The sequence below is a fragment of the Acomys minous genome (assembly GCF_964271855.1).
Source record: "Acomys minous genome assembly, chromosome: 3".
NCBI classification, from domain to species: Eukaryota; Metazoa; Chordata; class Mammalia; order Rodentia; family Muridae; genus Acomys; species Acomys minous.
Window position 1 is genome coordinate 13,981,242 of NC_140485.1, and position 20,788 is coordinate 14,002,029.

At 40.5% G+C, this 20,788-nt stretch overlaps 1 protein-coding gene across 2 annotated transcripts in view; it reads right to left on the minus strand.

The window, feature by feature from the left end:
• Positions 1-20,788, minus strand: part of PLCB1 (phospholipase C beta 1) — a 679,674-nt gene that overhangs the window by 200,433 nt on the left and 458,453 nt on the right. For both annotated transcript variants that reach the window (XM_084776840.1, XM_084776841.1), the window contains exons 5-9: positions 18,232-18,311; positions 16,438-16,491; positions 15,338-15,413; positions 6,665-6,765; positions 4,944-5,110 (exon numbers count right to left, since the gene is read on the minus strand). In XM_084776840.1, the coding sequence (XP_084632966.1) occupies positions 4,944-5,110; positions 6,665-6,765; positions 15,338-15,413; positions 16,438-16,491; positions 18,232-18,311 (478 nt within the window). The remainder of the gene's footprint in view (positions 1-4,943; positions 5,111-6,664; positions 6,766-15,337; positions 15,414-16,437; positions 16,492-18,231; positions 18,312-20,788) is intronic.

Sequence of the window (20,788 nt, forward strand, 5' to 3'; positions counted from 1 at the left end):
ATAAGTCAGACAAAGTTTGTCAGTCAATCTTGAGACTAACATCAACTTAATTGATTCTTGGACACACTTGAGGGAATATTCAAAATAATAGCATCAGGGGAAAACAAACTTTGACATCATATTGAATGTTGGTATCGGTTTTCTCACACTTTTCATTGATAAAATTACAAGAATGACTTGATTTAAAGTTACAACTGGTTTCAAGTAGAGCATGCCTGGATTAAGTCTTGGGTAAGCCATTGACCATGAAGCCTTGGCTTTGCTCTTTGAAAAATGCTCATGTGCTTTTAAATATTTATTTTCTCATTATTTGGGGGTAGTGCTTGGGATCAGACTCAGGGTTTCCTTCCTGCTCGGCAAGTGCTCCACCACTAAGCTGTGTGCCTAGCACTCGTGTGCATTTTTAAAGTGACATGACTAAAGAAACCATTTCCTTGGACCTCCCCACCAGCATTCAAGTCAATCCCGTTTTCTGAAACTGTACTTTGTTATCATTGACTCACACTTACCTAATAAAGAAGGGACAAGATGGCTTTTGCTTGTTTGGTTGTTTGTTTGTTTTTAAAGCAAAGAAATTCCCAAAGACAAACACAGCAGGTTAAGAACTACAAACTCAAATAAAAAACATTGATTTTTGTCATCTGATGAAATATTTCAAACTCTTAGTTTCTTTTATTTAATTTTTTTGGGATGGTCTTTCTATGTAGTCCTGGATATCCTGGACCTAACAGAGATCTACCTTCCTCTCCCTCCTGAGTGCTGGGATTAATGGTACCCACCACTATGCCTGGCATCAAGCTTTTAATATCTAAAGCAATTTCTCCTCCGTGAAGAAAAAAAAATCTTAAAATCCTATCCTACTGACTATGAAACCAAAGTGAATAAACAAGAAAAAAATCTCTAGTCTTCTTTTTTCCCACATCACTGATAGCGGCAGCACACAAAATGGTGGACCACAAAGGCTCAGGATCACCACTGTTTTCTCACTCAAGTGGCTGGGTTAGGAAACAGATGTTGTCATTAAGAAAGTTTTATGTTATGAAGTTAATGGAAATGTAGGAAACCTGTTTTAATTTTTTTTGGTGATAATTATATAAGGATGCTCAAGACAGCTCTGTTGAATGAGTTTATGAGTGGAAAAAAGAATGCTACCATTGGTCCCTGCAAAAGCTTCCACTCATGTTGTTGAAATCAATTCATCTCAGAAATTTCCTGGACCTTCCCTGTGGGCTCCATATTCCAGGTTCCACCCATCCTCAGAGCCTGGATGCTCAATGTGGCTCTTGTAGGCTGGGTCAGTACTGCTTGTTAGAAATGCTGAATGCAAAATCTAAATTTGACGAGGTCCTGGATGATTTTCAGGCACATTAGCACTTGAGATATGAAATGTACTTATATTTATATCCTACTGTTTTTGAAAAGAGGAGAAAATTTTAAATCCTTCTTTATTGCCATTTTTTTTTCTTTTAGTGAGAAAGGGCTTTATTGTATAGCTTAGGCTGGCCTTGAATTTGAGACTCTCCTGCCTCAGCCTCCCAAATCCTAAAATGATAGGTTTGTGCCACAATGCCCAATGAGTACACATCTTCAGAATTGAAATTTTAATCTTTTGGTCTTTTGTTTGTTTTGTTTTTTTAATGCTGAAGACATGAAGAATACAGATGTTTGTATGATTGCAGATTTGAGTTAGTTGGACTAGGGTACCTATACTTCCTTCCTCCATGGCTATCACAGCAAAGAATGGAATCTATATCTAGGTGGAGATGTGCCATCATCTCCTCTCTTAAACAGTTAATCCAGTTGAAGAGGTCAATAGGTCAATCTTCTAGCTGGTGGACCACCCCTTAGGAAGGTGTGTCTACTTTAAGCCGTACTAACAACACAGGAGGAATAATTACTTTTCCAGGTGTCTTGAGACATCTGCCTGCTTTTCTGACTTCTGCTCAAAATACATCACTTTTCCTAATATTTTTTTTCTCTTCTGTTTTTCTTTTGGTTACTGGCCATAGCCCAAGTATGCTTTCTCTGGTGCTTTGGGTTCCTTATAGTTTTTTTAAGGCTCCCCTCTACCATGGCTTACCTTCACGCTGGCTAAATATGAACAGGACGGACCTCTCTCCCCTCAAGCTCCCAATATGAATCCAATATGTATGTATGTATGTATGTATGTATGTATGTATGTATGTATGTATATATCTCACCACCACCAAAAATTTAACCTTGTTCTAAAACTCCTCTTCTCTGGCCTGTGTATTTCACTCTTCTAGTTCATGAGATAAGAACTCAAAAGCCACTGGCTGCAGCAGGGTTGTGGTCATTGAATTTTCAGGACCCTAGACTTTTGGGAAAATGTCATTCTCAAAGATAGCCTGACATTTCAGAATCCTACTTTAACTAATAATGGTAGTTTATGGCTATCATGTGTTAATCGAACCCTAATCACATACTTTCACTGCACCCTTAAGACAAGGCCATTATCAGAGGCCTTTTTGTGTCTGGCCTTTGGGGTGGAAGTGGCCCTACTAAAGTCTTTTATAATTTGACTAGCTGACTACTGGAAAGTTGAATTTCTTCACTTGGAGAAATGTGATAGCTCTAGGTCACCAGATCTTCTTATTTGTCACTTCTGCCTTGTGGAGTGAGAGAAGGTACATCTCCTACACTAGTAAGTGGTTCAGCATCTCTCCACGTCTTGGAGTTACATGACAAACCTTCTGTCCTTCCCATGTGCTGCTTAAGGCTTCTGTGGAGAGATACTAATGTAACCGCTGGACAGATGCTTATATTGGGGGCACACGTGCTTTATGGATGTGATTAGATCCTACGTCCTAGACTATAATAACTATTGGATCCTAAGCAGGTCTACTTTATAGGACTCGGGGGAAATAAAGGAAAGTTTAAGTCCCAAGAATCTTATGATCTAGAAAGCTGCTAGACAGAAGACAGCAGAGGATGTAAAAACAACCTTTTACACCTCAACATACTGAGCCAACTTCACATGTGGGCTGTCACATCAAATGGACTGTATGCTTTTTAGGAGATATTATTTATTTCACACCCACAAAAAAGTCAGTGAAAACCTTTTCCCTTTTCTGTTTTGCAGATGAAGCACCTCTTGCAGGAAGAGATTAAATTTCAGGATGACTTGCTTTGTGCTGCCTCTGGCTACTGCAGTTAAGGGCTTCATGCCGTGTCATTAGGCCACAGGGAGGCCTGCTGGTTTCACTGAAACGTTTCCTTGTCCATTGTTATGAGCTAATCATTTTTAGAAGTCATTCTAGATTTTTTTTCATCACTAAGTGTTAGTTGTTCTGGGAAAAGTCTGAATTTCATAATGGGAATACTAAGCTTTACCAGGAAGTTGCCCTGGCTTGAAAATAAGGAGCAGGCATTGTGGGGGTGGGGCACTTTTACCTATGCCTGCAGGGGAGGTCTGCCAATGGCATGGCGCACCGTAGTCTTGTTGCTTCCTTTTACTGACCCTACGGCCACAATAAGAATAATGCCAATAACAAGAGCAAAATGCTTGGCCAAGAAAGTACAGGGATGCATAAAAAAGTTTGTCTATAAATTCTCCATAAGCAGACTAAAGAAAAAAATTTCATGTTATACTTAACGCACACGTCCCTTTTCTTTGAGAGGGCTGATTTCAGAACAAGTAGAATGTGTGAGAAGACTTGTACCATTCGTTGTCGTCTGTGGCCTGTGATTGCTATTCCTGTCACTACATGGCGTTCCTGCATGTTAACATGTAACTATTTCTCCTCGATAACTGGTTCACTGTGGGTTGTTTTCCCTGGTAGACTACCTAGATGTTTGTAGTAAGATCAGTCATGACGCATCAGGCTTCTGAATGAAGGCCTTCAAATCCAGAAGATATTTGGTATCAGTGGCAGATGTCTAGCCCAGGCTCTGACTTGGGGACTCTGCTATTGATATAGTTCATCCAGCAACTAACTAACTGTTCATGATCATATTTTGTTAATTCATTTCTCCTGAATAAAATAAATAAATAAATAAATAATAAATAAAGTAAGTTCCCGGTAACTTAGAGCAGCCATTCTGATGTTATTTTGTACTACTTTATTCTACCAAGATTTTAATTTAAACCTACCAAAAGTTTAATTAAAGAAAAATAAAATCTATAAGGCCACATTTCAGAACGTTCTCCCATGTAGAGAAATGTATTAGTTACTGTAAACTGGCATAAGATATGATTCTAGCAGACTAATTACTCTCCTTAGTTTAGGAGACCTGTAGAAAAACAAACAAACAAACAAACAAACAAAAAGTAAATAAAACAAACTCATGGGTTACTTTACTGAACTTTCACAAAAGTGACCCTAAAGGACAGCTTTTGAGTTAGAAAGTTCCTTGTATGAGAAAAACAAGATGCAATCAATTACTGAGTAAATTTTAAAAAAACAGTGACAAGAAATTAAAAGAAATTGTGGCATGCACACATAGACATAATTAGAAAAGTAACTTGCCAACAACAACAACAACAACAACAACAACAACAACAACAGGTTAAAACAACCACAAGAGCATCCAGACACAAAGGCGCTACACAATCTTAAGTGCCCAGCTTCCACAGTGTAGTGTCCCAGAGGCCGCAGGGCTGTACAGGGTGGTGGCCCCGAGGCTGCAGGGCTCCACACTGTGGCGGCCCAGAGGCCGCAGGGCTGTACAGTGTGGCGGCCCGGACGCTACAGGGCTGTACAGTGTGGCAGCCCGGAGGCCGCAGAGCTCTACACTGTGGCGGCCCGGAGGCCGCAGGGCTGTACAGTGTGGCGGCCCGGAGGCCGCAGAGCTCTACACTGTGGCGGCCCGGAGGCCGCAGGGCTGTACACTGTGGCGGCCCGGAGGCCGCAGAGCTCTACACTGTGGCGGCCCGGAGGCCGCAGGGCTGTACACTGTGGTGGAGCGGAGGAGGACACTACCTTTCTTGGCGAGGCTGCTGTTGGGCTCATACTTCTCAATGAGCACTTGGACCTGCTCTTGCTTCAGCGGGGGGTACAGGATCTCATTTAGCCGAGGGTCTCTCTGCTTCAGGTTGATGAAATCCATCATCTGGTCAACGGTAAGGTACGGCTTGCTTTTGGCACCACTGAAAGCAATGAAAACAAGAAATCATACGTCTTTCCACACCTTACTTATACAGGGAAACAAAGTCACACCATACTGGGAAGTCTACGATGGAGTTCTGACTTTGCTTTAAAAACATGGCACTTTCACTGTACATGTCCCAAAGCTCGATGGACAGTCACTTTTCCTAATCACCACCCGCCCAACTCCAACACCTAGAAAAGCATCAGGTGACTAACCTTCATCACAGGTAACACTTAAAGATAGATGTGATTTACTACTTTTAAAAAAACCCAATGTGCTTGCGTACATTTTTCCTTTCATTTCATTAAAGGTACTAGTATCTAAGAGTCTATGCTTCCTTCATTTGTTTGTTTTGATTTTTGAAGACAGGGTCCTCACTATGGGTTCCTGCTTATCCTGGTGTTCACTACAGTCTAGGCTGGCTTCAAATTCAAACTGAGCCTCCCAACTCAGCTCCTTTTAGACAATGAGGATAACAGTTTATACTGTTATGTAGACATAGAGATAAACACAGATCTCCATGTTAATTCTCAAAATAATGCTGTGGTTGCCCATTTCAATGTTATTGGAAATCCATGAGAATTCAATGGTACAGATATTGTGGATACTCAATAAATGTTTTATGGTGATGAAATCACAAAGCAAAAGTGTTGTGGGCAGTGCCACGCTCAGGAGCAGCACTTGTCTGCCTGCCGCTTACTTCCTTTACCAAATTTGGATTGACTTTTTGCCATCGTGTAGATTTTGGTGCATTGAGAGAGAGAAACGGCACTTCGTTTAATTGTTCCTTTTCTCTTTTCATTTCTGTGTCTCTTTAAGAAGCAATACCTAGGGGCTGGAGAGATGGATCAGCAGTTAAAGGCACTTGCAAAGGACCCAGATTCAGTTCCCAGCCCCCACGTGGTGGCAGCTCACAACTGTCAGGGAACTCGAGTTTCAGGAAATCCAACTCCCTCTTCTGGCATCTGAGAGAACTGGCGTGCACACAGTCCACAGATATCCATGTGGGCAAAACATTCGTATACATTAAATAAAAATAAATCTAAAAAAATAGCAATGCCTATTAAAGTTGGTAACTGCTAGAATCAGAGACAATAATATGCTGTCTGTGAGGGTTCTTAGTAGCCTAAGCTTCCTTATGTGTTTGACAGGGATACAAACAGACAGTGTTCCATCAGGAACTTTATGTTACATGAATCTTTCTTCTGCATGGCACAACACTTCCTGTGCCATGCAGAAGTGTTCCATCAGGAACTTTATGTTACATGGATCTTTCTTCTGCGTGGCACAACACTTCCTGCTTAATCCATACTCTTAAGTTGAAACAAAGCCATCTGAGCGTATGCAAATGACACTGCAGTACATGCGTCATGGTAAATATTTGCTTATTAAAGCAGTAGTTGCTTGTCAGGCCAATGGCACATTATCATCTCCATCACGGCACCCAGGAGCACTGAGTTTGGGCACTCTCCTAGTTAAAGCAAATATCTGTCCTCGCCACTCCGAACATCATTGTAAGCTAGAAAATGTATATTAAAATGCGTCCTCTTACAATTCAGAAAAGATGTTATCGATTTCAGGCCGGGGGCAAAGATTGTTCAGGAAAACTCTGTATACATCTGGGGTGAAATCCTCTTGAGGTATGGAATCATTCTGGGAAGTAAAACAACAGGGTGAGCAGAAAGTCTCATTCTTTCTCTAATTTCCTCTCCCTTCCTCTCTCCCACTCCCTTCTACTCCCTCCCTTCCTCCCTCCCTCCCTCCCTCCCTCCCTTTCTCTTTTCCCTTTCCAAACCAGGGTAAATATCCAGAACACATCTCTGAGGCCAGCTGTGGACTTTATTTGAAACCTGACTTTGGTAGGTCAGCGCTATTCTCTGTTGATTTAATTTCATTGCATTATTTTGTTTTTACTTCTTTTGTTTATTTTTCAAGACAGGGTTTCTCTGTGTAGCCTTGGATGTTCCGGATTCGTTTTGTTGACCAGGCTGGCATCTAACTCACAGAAATCCACCTGCCTCTGCCTCCCCGAGTGCTGGGATTATTATAGGCATATACCATTGTGCCTGGCTTAATTTTTTTTAACTTTTAATTAAAGTTTAAGAATGTTATCCTGCTGGATGTAGTTAAATGTTTCTCAACTCTTCCTCCTTCCCTTCCTCAATGTGTGAGTGTACATGTGTGTGCACATGGGCATATAGAGTACAGACCTTGAGAGTTATTGCTTGGAGCCATTGATCTTGTGTTTAGAAATAGGGTCCATTATAGAGGTAGAGTTCACAGGAGGTTATCATGGCTAGCCAGTGACCACTAGGTTCCGTCCTTGTTTGCTTCCCCAGCATTAGAATTATAAACATGAACCACCATCCTTTTATGGATTGCTTATGTGCATCTGGGGATCAAATTCAGGCTCTCGTGCGCTTTACTCAATAAAGCATCTTCCCAGCTCATTCTTTTTTTAAAAAAATTACTTATTTTGAAATTTATTCTGTTTTATTATTATTATTTATTCACATTATATCCAGATTGTAATCTCCTCACTCTTATCTTCCTGTTTCCATTCTCCCTGTCCCTTTGATCCATTCCCTTCCCCTAGACCTCTGACAGGTGGGGTCATCCTCCCCTACTATCTGACCACAGCCCATTAGGTCTCATCCAGACAGTCTGCATCTCCCTCCTCTGTGTTCCCACAGTGTCTCTCCACCAAGGGGGAGTGATCAAATCCAAGGCACCAGAGATCTTGTTAGAGGCAGTCCTCTGTCCCCCCCCCACCCCCCATTTTCCATGTGGAGAATTCTTATTCTCTCTCTCTCTCTCTCTCTCTCTCTCTCTCTCTCTCTCTCTCTCTCTCTCTCTCCTCCCTCCCTCCCTCTCTCCCTCTTCCTCTTTCTCCCGCCCCTTTTCTCCTTCTTTCTACCCTGACTTTCTTTCTGTTTTGGGTTGAGTCTTTCTCTTTAAAAGTGTGGTGGTAGAAGACATATCACCTTGCTTGGTATTTTAAGCCTTTGAAGTGGACAGACAGACCAGTGGCATGAAGAGCATGCACATTTTCATGATCAAGCTTTTGAGTGCATATTTTGTAAAGTGATGGCCCTTGAGACAATGCTAAAGTAAAAACATCAATTCCAACTGTGTGTCATTTCCTTTTGGAAGGAAAGGGTTTATTTCATTTTACACTTCCAGGTAAGAGTCCGTCTATGAGGACAGGCAGGGCAGGAACACAGGCAGGGCAGGAACTGATACAGAGACTGTGGAGGAGTTCTGGATTACGCTGTTTGATCTGTTATAAGACACTTTTCATAGGCAAGACAGCATCAGTCATCGTGTGCTACTGATTGCTCATTGTCCTATTGTTTGATAAGCACTGATTATAAAAGGCCAGTTCTACAGCTAATGTTTCTGTTTGGTTGGGCTGCCATGGAAACCGGAAGCGAGTATTTGAGTCTTTTTTTTAACAGGAAGATCATTTTTCATGCAGCTTCCTCTTTCACGTGTGTGCGTGAATGATTGTTTTTATTTTCAAGTCCCTAAATAAAAGAAAACACCCTTCCTCTAAAACATATTCATATATTTTAGTTGTATTTTAATAGAAATGAACAAAAATCCTTGTCTGAAATTGGACACTGCTTATTCAGAGACCAGGAGATTTAGTTCACCTCTTGGCAGATAGTAGAGGCCTCATGCTTGTGGAATAAAAATAATGAAGTAATATTTCCATGAATGAGTCCATTTATAGGGGAGAAAACATAATATTTTACAAAAATAGATTTTGAGAAAACAAAAGAATATGAAAGAACACATGAAAGATCTCTCTATCAACAAACATGGGCTCTTTAGACAGTTTTGAAATCATGAGTTCAAGAGCTCAGATCCAAGAGCGCTGGGGATTCTTCTTGAAGGGCTTTATTGGCATTTTGCCACTCAAAATTCATAAAATGGAGACATGAGCACCTTGGTTATGGGATTCCAGAACTCCATTTTGTATATGAAAAGAAATACTTTGCATATAGGATACCAGGTTCTGTCTGAGTTAGACATACTTCTCTTGCCTTTCTAGGTTGGCAAAATGACTGTATTTACTGAACTATTTGTCTATAAGAAGATTCCAAATCACTTGAAAAAATGCAATGGTACTGCTGATAAACTCAAATAGATACAACTTCCTTGCATTTATGAATCCCAAGAGGGACACCTCTTTCTCTTATTAAAAGCTAGCTCTCTCTACCCTCACCTAGCAGACACAAATTGATCTTATATAAGGAGATCGCTAATGTCTTCTTTACCTTAATGACCCCTCTCTTCTTGCTTGTTAGCTTTCAGTGTCCCTCTGAACAGCCATACCTTCTCCTTGGGCTGTGTTTACGCTCTGTACTCCTGTCGCATTCTGCTCATCTCATAACTCAATAGCCATCTAACCGTATTGTGTCCCCAACTGCGGAATTATCTCTGTTCCTTGTGCAGAGGCTAGACTGTGCAAGCTGCATGTTAACTGCTCGGTGTCTAAGTTGTGGAATACTCTAGCTACAGAAAAAGTATTTATTAAATGAGCATTATGAGAATGGTGAGCAGTGATATCAAGGGATGTATTATATTTCCTTTGGAAAATCAGGTTTAATTGTGTCTGTGTGCAGACATATAATAGACATATTTTACTAAATGTAAAAAATAGACATACTTTACTAAAATCTAGCCAATGTTCAATTTTTGGCTATAAACTAGGACTTTCAATTAAGGTGGACAAAGTAATGAGACAGTATGAATAAGTGTAATGTTATTTTCATTGCATGCTGAAATTTAGCACATGAAAATTTTTTTTAATGTTTCCATAAAGCTGGTTTACTTCATCTTGTTGCCCTTCTGCCTAACTTGCTAGTTAGGATGTCTCATAGTCTTTGGGGTCAGTGTGTAAAAATAGGAGAAAAATATTTCATAGAATTGGACTGAAATAAATGAGTATCACCGAAAGTAAAATATAAACGTCTTAGGAAGATATTTACTGCAAGCTATAGGCGATGCTTAGTTTTTGTTCATGTGAAGTGAGTCTCTAATTTGCAGAGCTCATCCATATACCTTCTCTTTCTATCTCTGGAAAGCCTAGATCCATTTTATCTGTTTGATTAAAGAGGCAGCCTAAAGTCCAATGTGCTAAAGGCCATGCCACATCTCTGGCTACTACTCTGTATCACTTCCTGGCCACATTAGTGATGACAGTTTTGTGTCCACAGTTTACCTTCATATACCTATATGACAGCTTCCACAGTTCAGCTTTCCCTTTATACATTATGTGTGTGTGTGTGTGTGTGTGTGTGTGTGTGTGTGTGTGTGTATGTGTGCGTGGCATGCGCGAGAGTGTGTGTATGTGTGTATATATATATATACATACATACATAAATTTGTTGGTTATTTTCAATGTGACAGGGTTTCTCTGTGTAGCCTTGGCTGTTTTGGGCTTGCTTTGTAGACCAGGCTGGCCTCAAACTCACAGCGATTTGTCTGCTTCTGCCCCTGAGTGCTGGGATTACAGGTGTGCACAACCATGCCCTGCACATATTTTATATTTTTGATTTTCAATTAGTGTGTCATTTGGATATAAGAAACAATCTCTTTTGCAGATTCTGTCCAGCTATGGGTAGGGTACTTTGCATGTAATGAACAGTATCTGATGGATGGATTCAAGAGAGAAAACCAGGCCCAAATCTTTTTGTTTCAGGTTTTCACCTGACTTCAGGCATCTAATATAAAACATTTTTGCTGACATTTGCTCTTACCATTACTTGGACTTTTGATGATTAGATTAAGGAGGCTGGTATAATTTGAAGTATTATGGTATAGATAAGGGTCATTGGTGTTGAAGCCATGAACCATGAAGGCAAATGTGAAGAGGACATTTACCTAGTTATGTCTTTACACAGACAGAGTCTCAACAGAGAAATGAATCTAAGGAGTTTTGGTGTTAGCAATAGTGGCATTTGTATTTGCAGATCCCACAGACTTGGTAGCCTCATGTCCACAGGGTAAGTAGGAGTAAAAGTCGGGACATATACATGGACTCTGTATACGCATTTGCATGACACATTGAAAAGGATGATGAGAATATTGAACACGTGCTAAGGAAGACCCTATGAGGACCCCTGAGTAGTCTCATTTAGACCCTAGGTCCACTTTAGGAAGTTTCACTGCTAACATTCATTTTACTGTTACAGCAAGGTGCAGAGAAGTCACACATTTTCCTGAGGTCCTTGTTAAGCCAGCAAGAGTGGTAGCAGCAGGCACACTTTGAGTTTGAGTTGCTCCACCATAATTCACACCATAAACCCATAAGCTAAAGGTTCATATTCGTTTTAGAATGGTAGTTTCCTTTTTCATATATTTGAGTATTTAAAGAATCATGTTATGGTGAACTTGTGTTTAACATTCAAAGAGTTTTAAATTGCATTTTATTAAAACAGCCTCTAACAGAGCCCATAGATTTATTATCATCATTATTATTATTACATTTCTTTTGTATTTTATTCTATGTGTATAGGTGTTTTGTTTGTGTGTATGTCTGTACCACATGCATGTCTGGTGCCTACAGACCAGAAGAAGGTGTCAGATTCCTTGGGAGATTTTGTATTTTATTCTATGTGTATAGGTGTTTTGTTTGTGTGTATGTCTGTACCACATGCATGTCTGGTGCCTACAGACCAGAAGAAGGTGTCAGATTCCTTGGGAGAAGAGTTACAGATAGTTGTAACCTATCATGTGGGTGGTGAGAATCAAACCTGGGTCCTCTGGAAGAGCAGCAATGAACTATAGTTATACAGAGATATTCCTTTATAAACTTTATCTATAGCATTCCTTAATAATATATGTGCAAGCCTTTAAAAGAAGGATATAGTTAAAAGAACGCATAGTTAACTACATACTGTAGCAAAATTTATATTTAAGGCAAATATATGGATTTATTTATTTTCTTTATTAAAATGCAACCCCACCCACAGGCCAATGTCATATCATGACTACAATGTAATTCCAAATGTCACCAAGCCCTTTCAAGTTAATAAGCCTTAAATCAAGGGAATTTGGTACTGATAAATTATTTTCCCTTCTCAGAGAGCTTATGGGTAGAACAGTAATTTTCTGAATATGGAAAGGTTTTCACAGGTCTCACTGGAAAATATGCTTGGATTATTAATAGAAGGGCAGTAATTGCTTTGTCTCATTTTAGGCACCGTATTACTTTTCACCAATTAAGGTAACTTGAGGCTAGCAATGGTACCCTGTGAGGGGGACCCCGCTAAAGCAATGTGTTATTCTAGAAGATCATGTCAGACAGGGTACAAGTTCAAGTGCGTTCATTATCCCTAACAATGCGCACAATGATAATGTTTAAAAAATCTCAGCCGGATATCCACAGCGTTTCTGGTAATGTGTCTATTTACAGAACACAATTAAGTTCAGTTTGAATGATGGCTGGCTAGGAAGCCAACTCCCATTTATGCAGAACTAGCTGCCATTTATATGACCCTTTCCTTCTGCGGAATGTGTAAAATAGCCCTAGGCAATACCTTCTGAATCTTTTAGCTAACCAGTGACTATTTCCTATACCCACTATTCTGGACGTGTGAAATCACCACAAGGATTTTTGAACACTGGTTTTGATGTGTTGCAGACAGCTCACAGAAAGGTTTATTTCCTGGCTTTGAGACAGTCTTGTGTTTGTGGATCTTAAAAAAGCATTTGAATTCTTTAAGTCCTCCAGATAAATTATAGTTTACAATGAATAATGATCTTTCAAAACTATAATGGAGGTTGATTATATCTTAAAATATCTTTAGCTTGTTTTCAGAAAATTGTCATTACATCTAATTTGATAAAGATAAGTATTTTTTTCCCAATTTAAACATAACTCCTACTCTTTGAATCTCATTTTCCTTTTAAAATGTCTCCAGTTGATATTGGACTGAAAATTTAAGCCTATAATAGACATAGTGAATTATAAAGACTCAATTTATGTTTATTGACTGAATTGTCAGAATCAAATTGTTCAGAAAATGGCAATTTACAGAGAATTGATTGATAAATTTGATTTTTTTTTTCTATCGAGCTTTATTCTGTGTTTCTTCTTTCATGTAACTAGATGTAGGGTGCAAAGTTAAACATTTGGATGTTGTATTTCACAAGATTATATCAAGGACAGATAAACTTGGAAGTGGTCACAAAGTGTGTGTGTGTATGTGTGTGTGTGTGTGTGTGTGTGTGTGTGTGTGTGTGTATCTTCTTATGCCCTGTAGTGTAATTCTATCTCTCCTGTTTTATGCTGAGTGTGTGTAATGGTCACCCCTTGGCTTGTTAAAGTCCTCCGAGACCCAGGCCTCAGTGCACTGGTTTTTATAGAATGGATTTTTTTTTTCTCAGTGACAGCTCCCATTCTGTTTTTAACACCTTCACTTTCCTTTTACAAGTGCACATGCTGGCATATCTGTCGACTAGTCCTCTCAGAGTATTCCGCTGAACTTGGAACCCAGGGCTGTAACTTTTGTGCAGTGCTCTTGAGCATGCAGCAGGAGCTATGGAACACCGGTTGAGGCAACGGCAGGAACCGCGTTGTTCTATCGTTCCTACCTCAAGGCTTCTACCAGGACAGCAACAGTGAGTGTGTCTGAGCGTCACAATAAAGGGAAAGGTGTGAAGGTGGAATGCTACAGTAAAACATTCTCAAGCTCTAACAGAAGCCCCGGCGTTTGATCTTACACACTGCCCCTTCCCAAGCAGAGAGGAAGAGAAAGGAAATAGAGTGCAGGGGACAGAACCATGGGCAGCTTTTTCTAGCATCAGTGGCCACATGCATTTAAGAGAGCAAAACTGGTCTAGAAACAGACTTCATCCTGTGACCTAGCAAACCTTTCCTCTCCCATTCATTCATCCACCCGTTAATTAATTATTCTTTGTTTTTTCAAGACAGGGGTTCTCTATGTAGCCTTGGCTGTCCTGGACTAGCTTTGCAGATCAGGCTGATCTCAAACTCACAGCAATCCCCGCTGCCTCTAGAACTTTTATTTGTTCATTTATTTATTTTTGTTTTTGGAGACAGTGTCTCATTAGGCAGCCCTGGGATGGTCTGGAACTTGCAGAGATCTCATTCTCTGCCTCTGGGTGCAGGAACTGCAGGCATGTAGTACCATGCCCAGTTAGCATCACTACGCCCAGTTAGCATCACCACACCCGTTAGCATCACCACACCGGTTAGCATCACCATGCCCAGTTAGCATCACCACACCCGTTAGCATCACCATGCCCAGATAGCATCACCATGCCCAGTTAGTGTTCTTTCTAATTTGTTTGGTTTTCCAATGTCTGGGACAGGAATCCAGTGACAGTGTGCTTGGTCTTTTAGTGTAATCTCAGCTTATGCTGAAGAGTAGCTTTCCAGTCTCACTCAGCATGTGAGTGGAGCATGGCTAGTTATCTCTACAGGCTCAGAGCCCCCACCAATAGCCAGCGATCTAGATAAGGGCTTACTTGTTGCTTAGATACTAGGTGAATCTGATGTGGAAGAGAAAGGAAAATTCTGCATAAGCATGAGATACAGAGTTCATGCAGCACGCTGTTCTCCCAGAAGTCATGGCAACACATCCTTTGAGTTGAAAAGAAGAGGAGTTCCTCTCACTGGCTAACATATATGGAATGAATGTTTTGCGGTCACACACAGAAATGAAAAGCATCTTGTGTGCTGGCCTTCTCCCTGTGACCAGGGAGTATCCCCAAACTACTTTGAACCTGCATCCCTTTCAGTAGAACCCGTGGGCACAGCCTGGAAGATTATTTCTGCTGAATTTGTTCATCAACACATGCACCATGTGTCAACTGTGTCTGTAATGGGTCCGTTTTAAATCTAGAGGTTTAAAAAGGTAACTTGATGCTTGTCTTGGTTCCTAATGCTGACACCCTAACCCTTTAACACTGTTGTGGTGACCCCAACTGAGATATTATTTCACTGCTGTTTTATAACTGTGGTTTGGTCACTGTTATGAATTGGAATGTAAATATCTGACATGTGACAATTGTGAAAGGGACATGGGACCCACCCCCTCCAAAGGGGTCGTGACCCCAGGTTAAAAACAACTTTTCTAAAGCATAATAGTTTCCTTAATTACTTCAATACTAGGCAATCCTAGGCAGCTTAAGTTTGGTATGGATTTTTAAGAACTGTTATGTACTGGGATAGCGACAGCATGCTCACCCTCGAAGAAGGAAGACTACAAGCCTCCAGGGCAGTTTCCACTCGCTTCCGGTCTGCCGAGAACAGTCGGTAGATGCTACAAAGTGAAAACATAAACCTGAGAGCTGGGTAAAGGGTGATGTGATTCACTCCACACACAGATGACTTCAACTCAGGATATGACACAGAATGAAAGTTAGGCATGGGCGAACGGTAGAAAATCACCCATTTCTCCACACGTCTGCATCTGTTCTCCAGATTTATGTGCGTCTTTAAACATTATAGTGTCTGATATAAAATAATGATATAAAATATTCCACAATAGTGGACATGACCAATGGAAACTTTTGCACTGGGTAGTTTTTCTTATTAATTCCTAAAATAAATGACCTTCCCAATCTTCCCAGTGTCTTCTTTTATTATGTACATTGCCTCCTATGCTACACTGTACGCACAGTACATTGTACATATGGTACATTGCTTCCTATGGTACAGTCTCACTCCTGGCTTCCATGTCCAAGCTGTTTAACTTCTGACTAATGTATTCTAACCATGTACTTTCTTTCTTCCCACATTTGTTTTTAAAAATTAAGTGTAATAATTAAATACAGCGATTTGGATTTACACATTCTACTGAAATGTTAGAAAACCTAGTCTGATGCTCAGCCCGCCTGTTGGGTTATGGTGCCCTGTCATCTTGTTCACACTGGCTTTTCTCAGTGGCTGTCTTCCTCTGCCTGGCTCCTGCGTCCACTGGGCATATAGAGCCTTGCCTTATAGTGACCACCAGGAGTACTAAGCTCACACGATTTGTACTCCTAGAATAGATCTGAATCTCAGTTGAATTCGAGGATTGACACGATGGGATTTCATCCCTACTGGCTCTACTATCTTCCTGCACGCTCTTAAAAATGATGCTGCAGAAAGTAGCAGGCAGAGAAGTGTCATGAGGAAGGCAGATGCTCTTGTGTGAGATTAGCATGATGGAAGACAGGGTTACCACACCATTTCCATGCTCCCACTCAGCCTGGTGAAGAAAAAAAAAAACAGACCCATGGCACAGATTCAAGTTTTTTGGGACAAAGGATATAAATGATGGGAAATGCACCCCCAAAGCTTACTTTTTGAGAGGAATGCGCCCTTCTGGAGTGACCTGAAGCTTGAGTTTCGTGTATCTGTTAGGAGACCAAAAAAGTACGTCGTTAATTTTTGAAAGGACTGAAAAATAGAATATGAGAAGAGATCACATCCAAGTATAGTGTGATGGATTTGCCAAACTATTCAAGTCTCCAAATTGGTCTCTGGATGGTACAATGGAATACTGTCTGTTTAGAAGCCTCCCAGAAGTTCTCCTCATGCCTTCCAGAGTCACCTCCCACAAATCATTGCCATGTTTGCACTAAGCATCAGAAATTGTCTTTGCTTTGTTTTGTCCCTTACATAAAATGGGACTATGTTTTGGGTCTGGCTTCTTTCCCTCAGTATTAAGTTTCTGAGATCTATCTGTAATCTGCTTATAGCTATCATAGTTAGCTCATAAGAAACCCACAGAAAATATAAGGACTGTATTTATTTCTTCATTTGCCTTCAGACACATAGGTAGAGTCAGAGCAACCGAACTCTCAACCACTGCTATTGGGAGTGTCGATAGGACATGTTGCCTTGGGACACTGCATATACTGTGACCCAGAGACCCACACATCCAGATTTGTACACAACACATTCATCGAAACTCATGTGCTACACTCCCACCGTTGCCCTCCCAAGGGTAATCCATCTGGTGTAGACATTTGCAGCAGATTATGATCAGTTAACTGGTTTCACCACACAGTGTCTCAGTTTGAACATCTTACTCTTCTCTCTCCATCCTTTTCATTAACACTACCTAGAAAAAGGCATGTTCTAGAAATATGTTTTATATGGCAGATGGTAAATCAGAAAAATGGTTTTAAAAAAAAAAGGAGAAAGGAAGAGAAGAGGCATGCTGGGGGATGCTTAACGTAGCTAAAGGAGAAGAGGTCATTCCATGATGTACATTTGAGTAAGACCTGTGACTAAAATTCACAGAATAATAAGCTAGAATGTGACTGAGATGAGGGCTAAAACATGAGGTATGGCTTTTGGAACAAGAGGGAAAACAGAAATGTATTCAGTGAAACAGAATCACGCCTATTAATATTTTTACTTGTGGTTTTGACTCGAAGATCTCCTGAACTCCTGAAGCATCAAGCTCATCAGGAGAACACACCCATCTCCTTATTGCTCATCTGGCACACATTGTTTTTCTCGGTCAAATGAGTGTTAGAGAGGCTGTTGCAATTCCTGGGTCATTTCCTAATCCTATTTCCTTTCTTTCTCGTGTTATTTTGCTTCTGCTTGCCCCTCTCCTCTGCCTCTCCTCTGTTGCTTGGTGCAATAGTCTCTAAGGTCTGGGATTCCATTATCAGCCCGTTGAAGGAAGGGCGTAGAAAGTTCTTGTGGAACCCACCAAAAAAAGTCCCCAAACCTAGAGACACAAGGACAGATGTTGCCCATTCTCTGCAAATGTTAATAAAAGAGAGGGCACGGGCAGAGGCAGCAGAGGAGGCTTTGAAGAGAGTGACTCTGTGTTCTGAGTATGGCTGCTAGGGTTAGGAGGTATCTCTTCTTGTGTGTCAAAAGCCCCAATGTGCAAGCCAACTCCAGCTGATGTGTACTTGGCGAGGGGGGGGGGGACGGGGGGCAGGGAAGAACCCTCTCTCCTGGAATCTTTCCAAGCCCGAACAGTAGAGGACTCTGTCCTCAACCCATCCCAAAGGGAAATGTATGTTTATGAAGCGAGAAGCCAAGGCAGCATAAACAAAAGCCTCACAAAGGAGAAAGGAAGCTGACTCAGAAGAAGCAACACCCTAAGCAATGCAATCGGAGTCACTTACGCCTTCTCCAGAGATGCGTCCCTGGACATGTTCTGGGCCAGCAGGTTTGTTGCCAAGCTGAAAACCTCATTTGTCCACTCCTGAAAAATATGAACCACACTTTCATAAGTTTAAATACTGCTCAGGTATGAAATATGCTTTAACTTTTCTGCCAGGAAAACACAAATTAATCTGAGTTGAATGTGAACAGCTGCCTACCCACCCCCTCTTTTTTTTTTTTTTTTTGGATAAAAATGTTATAATTAAATTCAAATCTGATTGACTCCTCTTTTAATAAGGGATTGTATACATACAGATACATTTTTCTGTCTTTTGAATTTCCCTGTGCTTCAACAACTGCACACTTTTTACTTTTTTGTTGTTGTTGTTGAATTATAAACAAGAGCAGAATAGAAGAAAGCTTAGAATGTGGTAAATCTATTTTCCACAGAGTTGAAAAAATGCTTCTTACTTCATCACCCACATACTGGAGATTTCTCAGTCTTAACTAATTCCTAGTCAGGCACAGTGTCAATGTCAATGATCACACAGAACTCTCTTTTCTTCGCAGCCTGTTAATTCCTCCCTCCTCTCCACACTCCACACCACCCACTAGTGATCTCACTTGGCTTCCAAGAAAATGGAACATGGCATACACACACACACACACACACACACACACACACACACACACACACACACACGTCCATTTGTGGTAATAATTCTGAAAACATAATGATCATTTGTTTTGCTAGGTGACAATGATACAACATTTTCATCTGGCATTGCTGTAATGGCTTTTGGTCCCCTATCATGAACCATCTCCATGTCCTGTAGTCCCCATATTACAGCTTATATCTCCTTATAAATCTACTGATATTAACTTCACATATTTGGATGCTCATGTGTTTGGGGAAAATGTACTGAAGATGGTCATGCCCTCTTAATAAACTGATCCTTGGTCATAATATGACATTGTCTTAAACTATTTTTTTAATTTAATGTCTATTTTATTTGAAGGAAAGTGACTGTAAGTGGTCATTTCTGGTCAGCTTTAGTCTGCAAAATTTTTCTTTCATCCATTAAATAAGCTTTCAGTTTGTATGTATACTTAAGCCTAAAGTGAATCTCTTAAAACAGTGTATTTCTTGGAACCTCCTCCTCCTCCTCCTCCTCCTCCTCCTCCTCTTCTTCTTCTTCTTCTTCTTCTTCTTCTTCTTCTTCTTTCTCTAATTCTAGCTAGTCAGACTCCAGTTGCAGTTAATTATGGGAGTATGTGTGAGAAAAGTTACTGCTGGCATTTTGTCAGTTTTATACAGTCTGTAATCAGTTCCATTCTTGTGATTATCTCTTTAAATATAATTAATTAATTAAAACACTTTCACAGAATTATACAACACATTCTTCTTATTTCTTTTCTTCCCATGCCTGCCAGTCCCCTTCTTCCCTATAAATATCCTTCCTATAGTCCTGACGTTGTGTTTGTTTTGTGTCCCACAGAGTTTAACGAGGCTGTCTGAGACTACGGCTTAGGCACTATCTATTAAGAGCCTAAGAGACTCACAAGTGAGTGTAACACTAAACATTTTGTCTCCCTGTCTCCCAGAATCTGGTGGTTGCCAGTAGTTTATCAGTAAATAGAGGGACCCTGTGATCCCCTTCTTTATCCAGGACTCATTATTGATGATCCCAAAGGTATGGTCCAGTGCTGTAGGCACAGATGCCATATCTTTATGGTGGCCATGTCCTGGTCATGTTTAGAAGACGGCTCTTTGCAGCTCTTCTCCTTATCTTTTGACTCTTACATTCTTTGCTCAATGCTATAGTCAATGTTCAGTGGCCCTAAAGAAATGGTATAAATGTCTTTTTTAAGGGATGTGCCACCATCCGTCCTTTAGTCTCAGCATTTTGCGTAACCAGGTCTTTCTACATTTGCATCTGTTCAGTGTAAAGACAGGCTTCTCTGACTGAGGCTGAGAGTGCCCTTTGTCTGTGTTTATACAGAAATATTTAGAAGGCGGTTTGATATGATGTGATGTCACTTTAGCTAAACAGAAGGAGTAGGTGTCCTTCTCATCCTAAGGACGTTGTGTCACTTTGCCCAGGTTTATAGTACCATGCACAGATTCGTGCTTGTGGAGTAGGTCTCACATCCTGTCGCAGAGCACATGGTCATCCTTACGCAGGTTGCGCCACTGTTTTCCCCTTAGCATATCTCGCCGGTTTAGTATTGTAGTTCATAGACGTGACATCTGGACAAGACCAATGATGCTTTTACCACCCGCTGCCTGCACATCCTGAAGAACACCATCTGGCACTATGCAAGATACCAGCAGGGAAGGAGCTCAGACACCTCTGGTGGGGAATCTAGAATCTTGTGATATTTGTACTTATTATAAAATAATTTATTTAGTTCAGCAGCTTTGCAACTTAGTCTTGTTATTATTCCTAATACTTATATTTAGTTTAATATATATATATATATATATATATATATATATATATATATATATATATACACACACACACACACACACACACACACACACACACACACACACTGGAATAACAGTGTGTC